Source organism: Pecten maximus, chromosome 7 (genome assembly GCF_902652985.1).
Source record: "Pecten maximus chromosome 7, xPecMax1.1, whole genome shotgun sequence".
Classification (NCBI taxonomy): domain Eukaryota; kingdom Metazoa; phylum Mollusca; class Bivalvia; order Pectinida; family Pectinidae; genus Pecten; species Pecten maximus.
In genome coordinates, this window is record NC_047021.1 from 16,819,061 (window position 1) to 16,838,601 (window position 19,541).

A 19,541-nucleotide genomic window follows, 5' to 3' on the forward strand; every position below is an offset into this window, starting at 1 on the left:
GTGTTGTACCTGGTGTCCTTATACAGTTTGGTGTCTAGGTGTTGTACCTGGTGTGCTTATAACAGTTTGGTGTCTAGGTGTTGTACCCTGGTGTCCTTATACAGTTTGGTGTCTAGGTGTTGTACCCTGGTGTCCTTATACAGTTTGGTGTCTAGGTGTTGTACCTGGTGTCCTTATAACAGTTTGGTGTCTAGGTGTTGTACCTGGTGACCTTATACAGTTTGGTGTCTAGGTGTTGTACCTGGTGTCCTTATCACAGTTTGGTGTCTAGGTGTTGTACCCTGGTGTCCTTATACAGTTTGGTGTCTAGGTGTTGTACCCTGGTGTCCTTATACAGTTTGGTGTCTAGGTGTTGTACCTGGTGTCCTTATCACAGTTTGGTGTCTAGGTGTTGTACCCTGGTGTCCTTATACAGTTTGGTGTCTAGGTGTTGTACCCTGGTGTCCTTATACAGTTTGGTGTCTAGATGTTGTACCTGGTGTCCTTATACAGTTTGGTGTCTAGGTGTTGTACCTGGTGTGCTTATAACAGTTTGGTGTCTAGGTGTTGTACCCTGGTGTCCTTATACAGTTTGGTGTCTAGGTGTTGTACCCTGGTGTCCTTATACAGTTTGGTATCTAGGTGTTGTACCCTGGTGTCCTTATACAGTTTGGTATATAGGTGTTGTACCCTGGTGTCCTGATACAGTTTGGTGTCTAGGTGTTGTACCTGGTGACCTTATACAGTTTGGTATCTAGGTGTTGTACCCTGGTGTCCTTATACAGTTTGGTGTCTAGGTGTTGTACCTGGTGTGCTTATAACAGTTTGGTGTCTAGGTGTTGTACCCTGGTGTCCTTATACAGTTTGGTGTCTAAGTGTTGTACCCTGGTGTCCTTATACAGTTTGGTATCTAGGTGTTGTACCCTGGTGTCCTTATACAGTTTGGTATATAGGTGTTGTACCCTGGTGTCCTGATACAGTTTGGTGTCTAGGTGTTGTACCTGGTGACCTTATACAGTTTGGTATCTAGGTGTTGTACCCTGGTGTCCTTATACAGTTTGGTGTCTCGGTGTTGTACCCTGGTGTCCTTATACAGTTTGGTATCTAGGTGTTGTACCCTGGTGACCTTATACAGTTTGGTGTCTAGGTGTTGTACCTGGTGACCTTATACAGTTTGGTGTCTCGGTGTTGTACCCTGGTGTCCTTATACAGTTTGGTATCTAGGTGTTGTACCTGGTGACCTTATACAGTTTGGTATCTAGGTGTTGTACCTGGTGTCCTTATACAGTTTGGTGTCTAGGTGTTGTACCCTGTTGTCGTTATACAGTTTGGTGTCTAGGGGTTGTACCCTGGTGTCATTATACAGTTTGGTGTCTAGGTGTTGTACCCTGGTGTCCTTATACAGTTTGGTGTCTAGGGGTTGTACCCTGGTGTCCTTATACAGTTTGGTGTCTAGGTGTTGTACCCTGGTGTCCTTATACAGTTTGGTGTCTAGGTGTTGTACCCTGGTGTCCTTATACAGTTTGGTGTCTAGGTGTTGTACCCTGGTGTCCTTATACAGTTTGGTGTCTAGGTGTTGTACCCTGGTGTCCGTATACAGTTTGGTGTCTAGGTGTTGTACCCTGGTGTCCTTATACAGTTTGGTGTCTAGGTGTTGTACCCTGGTGTCCGTATACAGTTTGGTGTCTAGGTGTTGTACCTGGTAACCTTATACAGTTTGGTGTCTCGGTGTTGTACCCTGGTGTCCTTATAACAGTTTGGTGTCTAGGTGTTGTACCCTGGTGTCCTTATACAGTTTGGTGTCTAGGTGTTGTACCCTGGTGACCTTATACAGTTTGGTGTCTAGGTGTTGTACCCTGGTGTCCTTATACAGTTTGGTATCTAGGTGTTGTACCTGGTGTCCTTATACAGTTTGGTGTCTAGGTGTTGTACCCTGGTGTCCTTATACAGTTTGGTGTCTCGGTGTTGTACCCTGTTGTCGTTATACAGTTTGGTGTCTAGGTGTTGTACCCTGGTGTCCTTATACAGTTTGGTGTCTAGGTGTTGTACCCTGGTGTCCTTATACAGTTTGGTGTCTAGGTGTTGTACCCTGGTGTCCTTATACAGTTTGGTGTCTAGGTGTTGTACCCTGGTGTCCTTATACAGTTTGGTGTCTAGGTGTTGTACCCTGGTGTCCTTATACAGTTTGGTGTCTAGGTGTTGTTCCCTGGTGTCCTTATACAGTTTGGTGTCTAGGTGTTGTACCCTGGTGTCCGTATACAGTTTGGTGTCTAGGTGTTGTACCTGGTAACCTTATACAGTTTGGTGTCTAGGTGTTGTACCCTGGTGTCCTTATAACAGTTTGGTGTCTAGGTGTTGTACCCTGGTGTCCTTATACAGTTTGGTATCTAGATGTTGTACCTGGTGACCTTATACAGTTTGGTGTCTAGGTGTTGTACCCTGGTGACCTTATACAGTTTGGTGTCTAGGTGTTGTACCCTGGTGACCTGATACAGTTTGATGTCTAGATGTTGTACCCTGGTGTCCTTATACAGTTTGGTGTCTAGGTGTTGTACCTGGTGACCTGATACAGTTTTTGTTATATTGTTTTCTCAACCTGTTTAAACAGTGCAAAGGCCAAATTTCGACAGAGCCATACGTATTGTGTTTGCAGTAAGAACTAATGAATCGTATTCCCTTCAGATTTCAGATTATATTTTGTTTTCTTTTGAATCCAGTCGCAAACTACATCAAGGAACCCGATTACCATAGCCATCAATATACATCCAATCTCTCCTCATGTTAGTAATGTAAATCCTTTTTCATTTGCATGTAAAGGTGTGATGTCTTAATCTTGGCTTAGTTGATCAAAAACTTTTAGAATTTTTTAAAGATGATCTATTGATTACATTCATTATTTAACCGAGTAATTGATTTACATGTACCTGTTGTACCTGAACATGCGTTAGATTATTGTATAAATAACCGCTCCTTTAATTTTAGGTATCTTATTAATCTTCCACGGCTCATATTCTGCTGTTTCTGCGTTGAAATGAAGCCATTGAAGATACTATTTTAAATGGCATTTCAGTTTCACCACATGTTATTGTGTAAACCCATCACGTAAAACAAAGTTATATAAAAACAAACTAACATTATATGGTTTCATAAAAAATTTAATCTATAAAACACCGGGATTATATTTCTGCAAAATATTATATATTTGTAAGTTTGGATTTATAGGGAACAGAAGCTAAACAATGATATTGAATTGAACAAAATATTACGTACAGTATACAGCTAACTTAATACATCATTCCGCGTCCTAGTGGTGGGATAACCTTCCTAGTGAGAAGCATATACAGAAATACCAGACTAAATTAACGGATTGTTAACATTTCTTTGTGTAGTGTATTGCAGAAATTAGTTCCTGAGTGTTACACAATACACTATGATTGAGACAAAAGATATCCTGACGTATCAATCATACTGTGTATTGCTATAGCAACACGTGTCCGCTACTAGCCCCGCTATCTGTTATTGACATTTACAAGTAATCTATGAAGTTTGATCCAAATCCCTTAAGGAATGAAGCCGCTAGGACGCTGACAATGATTTCCTAAAAATAGTAATGATGACCTTGACCTTGACCTTGACCTTGACCCAACAACCCTGAAATTCGAACTTGTCCGCGTAAATATGGCCCGTTATCCTTGTTTGAAGTTTAATCAAAATCCCAAAAGAAATGTTGCCTCGAGCGCTGACAAACATTGGCGTTACGTACATGTACATCACGTCCTAGGACGGTGACCACAGAACCACCAGTAAATCAACAGGCATTGAACTCGTATGACTTCACATCACGTTAGGAAATATAATGTTTATAAATGATATCATAATGTCAGCTATACAACTTTCCCTTGGTCTTCATCAATCTGCAACTCTTGAAACCTTGTGTTGTTAATTTCTTAAACGTCTGTCACAGAAATCGTGATAATTGTTATCAAACCGCTGTTACTCCTGTCCAAAATGCCGAGAACCCCCTATAGAGAGTGACACGGATTTACATGAGCAATATATGACAACACTACAATAAAAAATAGTGATTCAGAGTCAATGTAAATAACTAGAAATAATTAGAAAGAATACATCAATAAATGTTACCGTGAAAAGGGCTGTCTTTGGGGGTAATAATAGTCATATGTGTGTTTTTAACCTAAAAAACCGTGATTTCTTTGTGCGTTCTCTGTGGATTTAATCAATTTGATACCATTCTTTCTGGATCTCAATACGATCAGTCACGGGTATCACTGTCAAAGTTCCCTGGGAGTAGAAAAATACCTTCATGATGCAGTATCACTGAATCTATTATAAAACAGATATTTTGGGTGGTCAGATGGCACAGTAGTAACACCCTTGCCTTTAACCTAGGAGGCCGGGGTTCGATTCCCCGACCGGGGGTTAAAAGGTATGAGGTCACCTGGCCGACCACGTGTGTTTTCTCTGGGTACTCCGGTTTCCTCCCATAATAAGACCCCCTGGCGCGCTTCAATCCGGGCCAATACACGGAATTACTGTACGTTGGTATAACTTGTTTCGTAATTATTGCAAAATAAATGAAGTTTACATTATACATTATGTATAAGAAGTTGTGCATGTTCAAATGTGTTATGTATATTATCCTTTCTGTTAATGAACTCATTGTTATTAGCATAGCTTGTATTCAGTTGTAAATAATGACTGCCATATATAAATAAAAACATACCTTTTATGAAGCAGTATCCGTTAACAGTATCGATATTTATAAGTATTCACAGGTATACGATACGGGTCCCCGTGTGAATTTATTGAACCTGAAAACTCCAATCGAATTTCCGTTTTACGTCGTAGCAAACATTATTTCCGGATCAAATTGAATGAGATATGATCAAAATTGTGATTAGTACAAGACTCCATTAATGGGTCATCACTAAAAAGTTGATTGCCGGATGAAGTAATTGAAGCTTTGTAAATATGCTTTTGTTTGCTGCTGGGAATACCACGCCAGCATTTAATTTCTCATCAAATGTGACTTACGGCATTATAAACATTCTTTTGTGTTGTCTCGTCTTTCTTATTTTATCTTCCAGATGGTATCAGTTAACGAGAAAAATGCGAGGGTTAAAATGTCTCAAGTTGGCACCAGTTAACACTAATGTACGGACATATCAAGTGACTCTGTCAACATCGATAGCATATTTCACTGTTAAAAGAATTCTAAAAATGACTATCACTAATCGACTAAATGAAAATACAGTTAAGTGCAGTGCACCTTCAATAACAACAAAAAACAGTCAAAATCGATCAAACGAACGCAAAATAGCAACAAAAATATAGATTTGCATGAAGCCCTTAGACAAAGGACAAAACAATCGGACCGGGCGATACAATTGATATCAAAACAAAAGGAGATGATTACACGAAGCTGCAGTCACAGTTTTGAATATTTGTATGCATCACACCAGGGGTCTACAAAATGTATTTTAACAGAGAACAGACAACAAACGGCGAGATATGAAATACCGTCTGGAACGATATATCGCACTTACCTTCTGTCAAACCTAACACACATACTGTCACACCTAACACTACCCGTACTGTCACACATAACACTACCCGTACTGTCACACCTAACACTACCCGTACTGTCACACCTAACACTACCCGTACTGTCACACCTAACACTACCCGTACTGTCACACCTAACACTACCCGTACTGTCACACCTAACACTACCCGTACTGTCACACCTAACACTACCCGTACTGTCACACCTAACACTACCCGTACTGTCACACCTAACACTACCCGTACTGTCACACCTAACACTACCCGTACTGTCACACCTAACACTACCCGTACTGTCACACCTAACACTACCCGTACTGTCACACCTAACACTACCCGTACTGTCACACCTAACACTACCCGTACTGTCACACCTAACACTACCCGTACTGTCACACCTAACACTACCCGTACTGTCACACCTAACACTACCCGTACTGTCACACCTAACACTACCCGTACTGTCACACCTAACACTACCCGTACTGTCACACCTAACACTACCCGTACTGTCACACCTAACACTACCCGTACTGTCACACCTAACACTACCCGTACTGTCACACCTAACACTACCCGTACTGTCACACCTAACACTACCCGTACTGTCACACCTAACACTACCCGTACTGTCACACCTAACACTACCCGTACTGTCACACCTAACACTACCCGTACTGTCACACCTAACACTACCCGTACTGTCACACCTAACACTACCCGTACTGTCACACCTAACACTACCCGTACTGTCACACCTAACACTACCCGTACTGTCACACCTAACACTACCCGTACTGTCACACCTAACACTACCCGTACTGTCACACCTAACACTACCCGTACTGTCACACCTAACACTACCCGTACTGTCACACCTAACACTACCCGTACTGTCACACCTAACACTACCCGTACTGTCACACCTAACACTACCCGTACTGTCACACCTAACACTACCCGTACTGTCACACCTAACACTACCCGTACTGTCACACCTAACACTACCCGTACTGTCACACCTAACACTACCCGTACTGTCACACCTAACACTACCCGTACTGTCACACCTAACACTACCCGTACTGTCACACCTAACACTACCCGTACTGTCACACCTAACACTACCCGTACTGTCACACCTAACACTACCCGTACTGTCACACCTAACACTACCCGTACTGTCACACATAACACTACCGTACTGTCACACCTAACACTACCCGTACTGTCACACCTAACACTACCCGTACTGTCACACCTAACACTACCCGTACTGTCACACCTAACACTACCCGTACTGTCACACCTAACACTACCCGTACTGTCACACCTAACACTACCCGTACTGTCACACCTAACACTACCCGTACTGTCACACCTAACACTACCCGTACTGTCACACCTAACACTACCCGTACTGTCACACCTAACACTACCCGTACTGTCACACCTAACACTACCGTACTGTCACACCTAACACTACCCGTACTGTCACACCTAACACTACCCGTACTGTCACACCTAACACTACCCGTACTGTCACACCTAACACTACCCGTACTGTCACACCTAACACTTACCCGTACTGTCACACCTAACACTACCCGTACTGTCACACCTAACACTACCCGTACTGTCACACCTAACACTACCCGTACTGTCACACCTAACACTACCCGTACTGTCACACCTAACACTACCCGTACTGTCACACCTAACACTACCCGTACTGTCACACCTAACACTACCCGTACTGTCACACCTAACACTACCCGTACTGTCACACCTAACACTACCCGTACTGTCACACCTAACACTACCCGTACTGTCACACCTAACACTACCCGTACTGTCACACCTAACACTACCCGTACTGTCACACCTAACACTACCCGTACTGTCACACCTAACACTACCCGTACTGTCACACCTAACACTACCCGTACTGTCACACCTAACACTACCCGTACTGTCACACCTAACACTACCCGTACTGTCACACCTAACACTACCCGTACTGTCACACCTAACACTACCCGTACTGTCACACCTAACACTACCCGTACTGTCACACCTAACACTACCCGTACTGTCACACCTAACACTACCCGTACTGTCACACCTAACACTACCCGTACTGTCACACCTAACACTACCCGTACTGTCACACCTAACACTACCCGTACTGTCACACCTAACACTACCCGTACTGTCACACCTAACACTACCCGTACTGTCACACCTAACACTACCCGTACTGTCACACCTAACACTACCCGTACTGTCACACCTAACACTACCCGTACTGTCACACCTAACACTACCCGTACTGTCACACCTAACACTACCCGTACTGTCACACCTAACACTACCCGTACTGTCACACCTAACACTACCCGTACTGTCACACCTAACACTACCCGTACTGTCACACCTAACACTACCCGTACTGTCACACATAACACTACCCGTACTGTCACACCTAACACTACCCGTACTGTCACGCCTAACACTACCCGTACTGTCAACCTACGTCACAGCTACGTCACAAACACGGATAAACCGTGGGTGTTTTAGCTGACGACAACGCCGCTTCGTAGGGTAAGATTGATGATTTTCTTTTGAAACTTTGAATTCTTAAAAAAAAAATAACCTTGAGCACCGTACCCCACATTACTTTTACTTTATCTACGTCCCACCGAAACTGCTGAAACATGTTTCATTCGGTCATAATTGAAATCACAGATCGATTAAGACCAGGATACACACACACATTTCATGTCACGATGACAAAAGTTGGGGTGAACAGTGGTAATATTACCAGCACAAGTATGTAATGGGCATCGTAATCTGTAAAGAATCTACAAAACATTTCCTGAACACTTCAGTACACACACACACACACTTAGGTTAAGCTTACTAATTTTTCTATATACTTAAATTGTATCATTATCTCTCGTATTTATTTACTCAAATGTGACTAGTCTAGAAAGTACCATGTGATCGAAAATACTTGCCATGCCTCCCACAAATTTTAGCTACAGACCCCGCGGTTGCCCAGTCATGTCACCCAGTCATGTTACCACCCCGGATCTAATGTACAGTAACGATACCCTTGCGTGGTGCTTCACGCCAATTTTGTACCTGGAACTCCTCTCTATTGACGTTATACGTAACAATAGTCCCTGAGCATTACCGCGTCATTGACAACAAACATGGCTTCTGAAGCGAAAAGGTACCTTTTCCCCAGCAGACGACGAAATCAGCGGTATTTGATTCCCAAAAGCACTAAACAAATCGTTGCTGGAGGTATGGAGTTATTTATAAGGATATTTTTACGAATTCAAAGGTTTCAATACAAAATCATCAACCTTACCTTACGAAGCGGCGTTGTCGTCAGCTAAAATATCCGCGGTTTATCCGTGTTTGTGACGTAGCTGTGACGTAGGTTGTACCCCTTGACAAAGTTACTGAAAAATTCTCACGAAAAAAAAAAAAAAAAATAACAAACTACCATGAAACATTAGCTACATTACGTGGGTGAAACCATTGTATGTCTTGTTTAACAACACGCACTCATTGTTGACTGCAGTAGGTTTGTTATGAGTACATGCTATCTTATACAGTAATTGACCGCTAATGACTTCTACGTGACTTTTTAATTGTCACCATGTGAAAATTATCCTCTCATTTCCATGTTTCCTATCGGTAAATATGCTACTTAATGCTTATTAAAATGACGTGTTATGTATAGTTGGTAATTATTTTCTCATTTGAAATGGGTGCGATTTCGTCAATATCATGCAAATTGTTCCATTACATGTGGAAAAGCCGCAACAAATTAGAGGCCAGCCCATGCAATGCTTTTGTAGCATTCTTTTGTACGAGAATAAAGCCATATTTGTATTGGGGAGCGTTTGGTTCGAAAACATATTGTTATGTCGTAGAATATAAGTAAAGCAGGCCAAGGAGCCATAACAGTAACTACTTATTGACACAAATTTGTGTCAGAAAACCAAATCATTTTTCGGCTGAGACAGGATATTATTTAAGCATTGCACTGTTTTTGTATGGTATTTATGATTTATTTGAATGCCAGAGCTTTGCAAGCAAACAACATAATGTGCGTTATCACATTATGATTTGTTTCAAATAAATCATAAATACCGTACAAAACACTTCAATGCTTATATTTACATTCCTTTTACTTTTTTTATTTTTCAAATGCTATAATTCATATTTAAAATTCATAGTTCCCGCCTTACCGACAGACAGCAGATTTTTTGTCAGTCGTTGGAACAGCCGGAACATGGTCGCGTGCTTTTTGGCAAACAAAATAGTACATGGATTTTTTTTTTTTAAACTTAGTTTTGTTAATCATTTTATTTTATTTTTTATAACAAACAATGTAGACAAAACAATTAGTCGTTAAACTTAATTAATCTGGATATTGTAGTTCCGGTTTGTGTTGTATTAATACGCTGATAAGTGTACGTAAGTAAACGTACATCAATGCCAGAGCTCTCAAACAGACTATATAGTGACAATGCCAGACAAATGTAAATATAAACAGATAATCAGACTGAATAATGTTAATGATATGAAATAAATCAAATACAATTAAATGATTTGTTCTACTAGTAATTAGAAATTAGTATATAGAGGATATTGAATGGTTTCCCGTTGAATATAACATATATTTCACTAGTATGACAGAATATCGTGCATTTTCTTGAGAAAAAAAAAGTATTAAAAACATCGAAAAATCAGTAACATAGGCTACTCAATGATGTCTTTTGTTACGTTACTCAATGTCAACTTAACGGCGCTGCTTTGAAAGGACTGATCAACGCAATTTAAGTATTTTCTGCTATAAACAGAGATTCTGTGCATGAAAAGCAAACGTCAAGTGGGTATTTTGTCAGGAACTAGTCTGAATACTTCAGAAATACAGCAAAATAACCCATTTACATAGCTTAGCTTCGATTGTAAAAATCAGCAGTTTTCAATGAGTTGAATACAAAGATTTGCTCTGATTGGTCAAAAACGAAAAACTGATATTTTCACCGCAAAACTGATATTTTCACCACAAAAACTTTCATTTTCACCAACTTTTATTTTCACTGCAAAGTCTTATATTTTCACTGCTCATCGATGCAGTGAAAATATAAGCTTCATCCGTTTGATAAATTTCTATATTACACTGACATACATGCAATAAATACATAGATTCGATATTTTACAAATATAAAAAAAATATATACAAGTAGGCTTATATGGCTATACACGTAGAGACATTTTGTTTGATGGAAATATATTGTTTCATTGAATAATAAACTATTTATACATTATTGCATTCTTTTGAGGGCACTCTGATCTGATAATGTTGTTGAGGGATGGCATAGTACACGAGTTTTAAATTGAAGGTAATATTGTATTTCAAGACATTTACTATATTACGACACTTACCGCATTTACTATATCAGTACACTTACTATATCTCGATATTTATCACATCACGACATTTACTATATCACGATATTTATCACAACACGACATTTACTATATCTCGATATTCATCACATCACGATATTTACTATATCACGATGCCTACCACATTAACTACATCAGGATATTCACTATATCAGGATATTCACTATATCAGGAAATTCACTATATCAGGGTATTCACTATATCAGGGTATTCACTATATCAGGGTATTCACTATATCGGGGTATTCACTTTATCAGGATATTCACTATATCAGGGTATTCACTATATCGGGGTAGTTACTATATCTAGACATTTACTACATCACGACATTTACTCTATATCACGATGCCTACCACATTAACTACATCAGGAAATTCACTATATCAGGATATTCACTATATCAGGGTATTCACTATATCAGGGTATTCACTATATCAGGGTATTCACTTTATCAGGATATTCACTATATCAGGGTATTCACTATATCGGGGTAGTTACTATATCTAGACATTTACTACATCACGACATTTACTCTATATCACGATGCCTACCACATTTACTATATCAGTACATCAACTACATCAGGATATTAACTATATCAGGGTATTCACTACTTTGTATATCAGGATAGTTACTATATCAGGGTATTCACTATATCAGGATATTCACTATATCAGGGTATTCACTATATCAGGGTATTCACTATATCAGGATAGTTACTATATCAGGTATTCACTATATCAGGATATTCACTGTATCAGGACATTCACTATATAAGGGTATTCACTATATCAGGGTATTCACTATATCAGGACATTCACTATATCAGGGTATTCACTATATCAGGGTATTCACTATATCAGGGTATTCACTATATCAGGGTATTCACTATATCAGGACATTCACTATATCAGATTATTTGCTATATCATGATATTAACTATATCAAAATATTCTCTATATCAGGGTATTCACTATATCAGGGTATTCACTATATCAGGATAGTTACTATATCAGGTATTCACTATATCAGGATATTCACTGTATCAGGACATTCACTATATAAGGGTATTCACTATATCAGGGTATTCACTATATCACGACATTCACTATATCAGAATATTTACTATATCATGCTATTAACTATATCACGACATTTACTACATCACGACATTTACTACATCACGACATTTACTACATCACAACATTTACTACATCACGACATTTACCACATCACGACATTTACTACATCACAACATTTACCACATCACGACATTTACCACATCACGACATTTACTACATCACGACATTTACTACATCACGACATTTACTACATCACGACATTTACTACATCACGACATTTACCACATCACGACATTTACTACATCACGACATTTACTACATCACGACATTTACTACATCACGACATTTACTACATCACGACATTTACCACATCACGACATTTACTACATCACGACATTTACTACATCACGACATTTACCACATCACGACATTTACTACATCACAACATTTACTACATCACGACATTTACTATATCACGACATTTACTACATCACGACATTTACTACATCACAACATTTACTACATCACGACATTTACTACATCACAACATTTACTACATCACGACATTTACTATATCACGACATTTACTACATCACGACATTTACTACATCACGACATTTACTATATCACGACATTTACTACATCACGACATTTACTACATCACGACATTTACTACATCAGGATATTTACCACATCACGACATTTACTACATCGCGACATTTACTGCGTCACGACATTTACTACATCACGACATTTACTACATCACAACATTTACTACATCACGACATTTACTACATCACAACATTTACCACATCACGACATTTACTACATCACGACATTTACTACATCACGACATTTACTACATCACGACATTTACTATATCTCGACATTTACTACATCACGACATTTACTACATCACGACATTTACTACATCACAACATTTACTACATCACAACATTTACTACATCACGACATTTACCACATCACGACATTTACTACATCACGACATTTACTACATCACGACATTTACTACATCACGACAGTTATTATACATGTATTAGACATTTACTATATCAGGGCATGGACTACGACACGACATTTCCTATATAAGGACCTTTACTATATCAGGCCATTTAATATATAAGACATTTCCTATATCAGGACATGTATTTAAAAAAGTAACGTAGCTTGGAATAGCGAAACATAACAATGAAGCGTGTCATTTGAACATGCCTGTCGAGTGGAGATGATCCAGCTGGCATAATTACAATAGGAATTGTCAGCTACTAATCCACAGAAGCGTAACTCAAATTATAATTCAAACCATTTTTGTGGCGCTGTATCGACTAATGGGTTTCGTAATGGTTGTGTTTTCTTCTCAAATATTGACCTGTATACCTTTAATAATTATAACACGTTTGTAAAAACAGACATGGTGCTGAACTAGTGTTTACCAAGTCTGTGATTACAATCAATGTCGTTACACTGTAAACACACGGACTGGCATTCTCAAGGACCTGCTGTGTGACAGTGCTGACAATAGATGAGATGGAGACACGGATTTCACACAGGCCTTTGGAATCATCGATTATTTGTACTTACATCATGATATAGCTATGATTTATTGATTGCTTATAGAAAGAAAATGTCCGTAGTGTTGCATTAACGAATTGCACATTTGCATAAACTAAATATACAATGTTAATCCCATTAGATACACCTACAAGTATATGTATATATAATTAACGGAACGATACCCCAGTGTACTTTTACGTAAATTGATAAAATGTTTTTTACATATTACGGTGACCTCCATTGTACTTGTGGGTCGCTTATTGTTGGTAACGTTGGTTATATATTCACACATGCATGTATTACGGTGTCCTCCATTGGCTGTGGTGATAAGTCATACTTCAGGAAAACAAACACATATTGTACTCCTGAATGTTAATATATCGGCATGGTTTTTGTTATATTGTAAGCATGTTTGTATTTATATAAAAAACACACACACAAAACTTAGTTACAAAAGTATGTGTTTATTAGGATATGGTATAATACACAATCAGTAAGCAGGACGTTTCCCCTTTAAACTCTCAAGAGAGAAATTGCAATTACTAGAATTATATGCTTTCAAAATATTTTTATATCGAAATCGAACAAAACTTTGAATACTACCACAAAGTACAAATGTAAATTAATTTAACCAAACTTCATGTCCATATCATTTTATTAGTAATAATTTATTGATTTGTATTTCAACATTAATTCCCTTTACCTACTTCACCTACAACATATAATATTCCAATTAAAATGGCAGTGGCACAATATAGATTAATCTAATAAATAAACGCTAGCAATATATATCGCATTCCTTTTATGACGTCATAATTGTAGCCACGGGAACGGCGACAGTTCGACGTCATGTAAAGCTGTTCCATCTAAAAAAATCGTAATATCGATATCGACAATGCATTAACCATTTCAATTTAAATCTTATGTGAATCTACATAAGGCAACAAAAAGTATTCAACTGTTTTACAGTGATCAAAACGACAACGTTTTGTAGGCAGTCATATCATATTGTGCTAACAGACAATAATATCATATTGTCCTACCATGCAATGATATGTGTCCCTGTAAATCTATTTAAAATATCAAATCTAAAAAAAATAATATGGCAAAACACCATTGTTTAAGCACCTAATGTAGTTAGCAAAAGTGTGTTTTCATTTATATTCTTATTTTTTACTCATCATATCATGTCAAAAGAGAAAGAGTTTATTTACTATATCAGCACATGTAAAAAATACAAAGAATAGTGCTTACTACGTAATGCTCTTCCCGACGATTTCGTTAAATTATTACCGCTTTGGCCATAGTGAAATGTTGTTTAGTTTCCTTGACAACACGACAAAGTTACAGCTGAATTGTTGTATTTGGAAATATATGTATTAACAATGACATTATTACTATCGGTTTTTCTTAATATTAGATAACAACATTTGTATTATGAAAACTATAATCAATTTCGAACATGAACATTTCTAATATAAGTACACAATACTACACTTGTATGTACGTTTACTTACTTACCGAATACAGGCACCATTAAACTTTAAACAAAAGGGTAATATCATCACAGCTCATGTTAAGACGGTTTAGTCTGACATGTAACTTTGTCAAGGTTCAACAGATTCCTCATGGCTGAGTTAAGTGGACGATTGAGAAGTGTATGTAGGACGGGATTTATAGCTATCACAGAACTCCCAAGGGTTCCGAGGAAAATTAACACACGAAACATTGAGTATGACAACACCGAATGTCCTATTATATTGTTACTTAAAACAAATACCGGCAGAGGAATCCAACAACATGTAAAAGTCCCCACCAAAATGGCAATTTTCTTTGAAGCTTTATATTCTACTCGCCTGCGTCCATTTTCTCTATTTTTCTTATTCATGAGACACACGGCCCCTAATACGTTTTCTTCTTTGCGCTTGGTCGTTTTCACAGTTCCATCCATTTCAACAACCTGTATAGTGCTGTCTTGTATTGGCGATGGTGTTGTTTCAGCCGCCCTGTTGTTGTTTTGATTATCACTGACGGGGACATTTAGCGTTATGGACGAACATACTGCATTGATTGTAGTTGTTGAATCTTTTGAATCCTTTGTATTTTGGAATGACACACTGAACATCTTTAAATTGTCCATGTTTCTAGCATCGTGATTGTCTCCTATGAACGACGTACTGGCCATCCCGTCATTGACTTTTCGAGTGTCTGGCGCAACCTTTCGTTTGTGTGTATGCCGTGTCATCTTTAATGAATGCTTGACGAGAGTTTTCAGTATCAGACTGTATAGCACAATAATAACACACAGTAACGTCATTCCGAGAGGAAATATCAAATATTGGTCATAATCTGCCCAATTAGGAGTTCCGTCTATAAAGGAACAAGGGAGATATAAAGCACTATCGACGAACATTATCCCCGATACAACCCCTAAAGTCAAAGCAAACACCCATGAAGTCGTTACTAGAATAGCAGACCTTTTCTTAAGACCAACCTTCTGGAATGGGTTCACCACTGCTTGGTAACGCTCAAAACTAGCCAATGCAAGCATAAAGAACTGCATCGTATCACAGAACGTTCTAAAGAATGTTCCGATTCCGCAGACTACCTGGACGGATGAAACTGTTGTATATCCCGTATACAATTGTATTCTGATTGGAAGAAGACATATGCAACCAATTAAATTAGCAATACTCGAACTCGCCAGATTGATATTGATGTATGTCCGAAGATGTCGGTTTTTAAATATACACACACATACACAAATATTGCTGACCAGCCCGACGGCGATAGTTAACGCCATGACTACATCACTCAACAGTATTGTCACTTTGGATGAATGCATATAATCTTCATACCTAGACCGAAAAACGCAGTCGGCATCTGTTGCATTAGTAACCATTTCAGTTTCACTATTTGATTTTGTTTAAAACCATTTCGGTGGTCAGAACCGTGTTACTGTCGGGAGACCGGCAGCATAACTCACCATTCTCGATACATAGTGTCCGAATCCCGGTCATCAGAAATAATACATTCCCATATATGTCGTAATATCAATCATGTTCAATTTCACGTTGCACAACAAAAATGTTATCATTCACAGTTCTTTTCGAGAAATACCGAATATTCCTACAATGTTTAGTTACAGGAAAGTCGGACAATGTCACTTCAACACGATGAATTAAAGATGGATGCACATGTCATTTTGTTCGATGTCGCAAAGACCAGACATATGCATTAAAGTGTGTTAGGAATCACCGCAATAGTTCTTTCTACACACGTCATTATCAGATATGTCAATAATCCATTTTCTTGCAAGATTGTCGCCAAACTTTGTAGAACTGATTTGAAAATGACAAAGCACCTCTAAACACCTACACATGCATCCAACGGTGTTCTACATCTACCGACAGTTTAAATTAACTACCCTCAACAGGGTTACATACAGGATCCAATCAAATGTCACTTCGGCCGCAATATTTACACAACAAATTATTATATGTACTTCCCATCTTTACAGTTGTGCTGAATAAATGTATTGGAAATTGAAATTCTATACTGAAAAATCTATTTCATTAGCAGCACTCATTGATCGAAAGGAACTTGAGTACCAACCGATTCGAGCTCCGTAAACACTATGTGGAGAGAGATGCAATGGTTTACAAATAGACGCCACTTTCTAAGGTTGATTGTGAGCGCGTTATTTCTGGGCGCGTGCAGCATAGAGCAGCTCCTCCGTACGGATATACTTAAATAAAACGGATCCAATCAGTACAACATGCTATTCGTTGACGTTAATCACCTGTAGGTTGTTTTAAGGCATACTTGAATATGTCACTTCATTTTGAGTTCTGATGATGCTTTTTTAGCTGGCGTTATTAAGCTGACAAGTGGCACATCCTCATATATAATAACTTCTCTTTGTAAATAGGTGAATTACTGATACGATTTATCGTATCCTAGCTCCAATTATCAGATGTTTATACCGATGAAATGACGTCGCTATTATTCAGAGTACCGACTTATGATTATTTTTAACTACATTTCAGGCGTTTACTTCTGTTGTTATTCAATATTCATATTGGGTATTTGCACACATCAACTTATACTCTACAAAATATTTAATATTCATAGATACGCAAATTACAAATTAATATGACGCATCCTCAAAGTAAAATAAGTGGGACACACTTTAAAACTATTTTTGCTCGTGCCCATTTGAAATGAAAATATGTTATGCATTTCACTAGCGTACCATGTCTCCAACTCATCCAATCAAAATAAAAGAACAGAATTAGATCATTCGGGGAAACGTTTAGTATAAAACAACAGTATTCTGGCTTGTTAAACTGGGTATTCATTCATTGGATATTTTCTTATAATATATTTTTACATTTTACTATTATTAGATAGTCAAGTTAAGTTACCAAATTATGTATATGGTTGGACGGGTGGCAAGGTGGCAACACACATGCCTTTACCTTGGCGGTTTCCACCCACAGTAAGACCTCCCAGGCGCTTCCATCCGGGCCAACAAGCGTGGTTAATACAAATATATAATTTGTTTCGTAATTGGTGTAAAATAAATAAAGTTCGCAATTTTTCAATGTTGATGTGTCGTAAAATAATTCCTTGACCTATTTATGCTGTCTGAATTTATATTCCAGGTTTGAGGATATTATTGACCATTTTTGAACGATGTGTATTGCAGAGTTAGAAGATACATATGGTATTTTTCTATCTAAAATAACTATGTTGCAAAACCAGTTATGGTACTTTATTACAGACAAAGGGAAATGAAGGGACATGTATCATTAGTCCTCCAAAATACCCGGTCTTATTCTCGTTGTGTTTTTTCAAGGGTTTCCACGTAACTATATATCTGTTCCTATTTAGCCCTCTTTTTTGCCATTTAACCCTTGTTTTTCCATTTTGCCCTCGTTTTTCTATTTTTCTCTCGTTTTACCGTTTTGCCCTCGTTTTTCTTATTTGCCCTCGTTTTTCTTTTTTGCCCTTGTTTTTTTTTCATTTTGCCCTCGTTTTACCGTTTTTCCCTAGTTTTCCCAGTTTGCTCTCTTTTCGCCATTTTTGTCCATTTCAAATATCCGTATGATATGTTGTTTTCATCTAAGAATAACTCACTTTTTAATGAATTCGGCTACCTGCAAATTATCGTGATTCTTATTAAATAACAATACCTATTGACGAAGTAGGATAAATATACTATACGGGGATTTCTGTATGGTGTCGAAAAATGGTATCTTAAAAAAACCCAGGAAAAAATCAATTGTGTTTATTTATCTTAAATCAACTTTTTTTCCGGCTTACGAACATTTTCGTAGATGAACTTGTTTACGTTTCTTCAAACAGGGCGACGCCCTTACATTACGTTAACGAACAAACTATAATCTAATCTCCGTACAGCTACAAAGGACAGTGATCAATACCTCCATGTATCGGGTATTTAGTCATACAGATATCAAGTATTAGCGACGCCTTGTGATCCAAAGAACTGGTTTATTTTTGAGAAACATTTGCTTCAAGGAGGAGTGTTAACATCATTCTGATCTCCCTTACGTCATCAGATCAGTAATTATCAAAGGAATAATGAAAACATGTAACATTCGTCCTTGGCTCGATATCACGATTAGTACAAATTGCATTAAACTTCTTAATGCCATGTCACTGTTTTGCTTCTGTGTACGGTTCGATATGTTTATCATAGTTTTGAGACGTTTGTCCAGCCTATTATCTGACGCTCATTATATATTGGCCTTCTGTATTATTTTTCCTTTTATTAATGAAACATTTCGTCTTGTTTTA

The 19,541-nt window shown here is 38.2% G+C and overlaps 1 protein-coding gene across 1 annotated transcript; it reads right to left on the reverse strand.

Annotated features, from left to right (window-relative positions):
* Nucleotides 1-14,609: 14,609 nt before the first annotated feature.
* On the reverse strand, nucleotides 14,610-17,576 carry LOC117331835 (5-hydroxytryptamine receptor 1A-beta-like). The gene has a single exon (XM_033890761.1). The coding sequence runs from the start codon at nucleotides 16,618-16,620 to the stop codon at nucleotides 15,295-15,297; it is 1,326 nt and encodes a 441-aa protein (XP_033746652.1). The 5' UTR covers nucleotides 16,621-17,576; the 3' UTR covers nucleotides 14,610-15,294.
* Nucleotides 17,577-19,541: the final 1,965 nt, after the last annotated feature.

Bases quoted from the DNA above. Each gene is read 5' to 3' on its own strand.
- LOC117331835 (XM_033890761.1), bottom strand. From the start codon at position 16,620: ATGGTTACTAATGCAACAGATGCCGACTGCGTTTTTCGGTCTAGGTAT.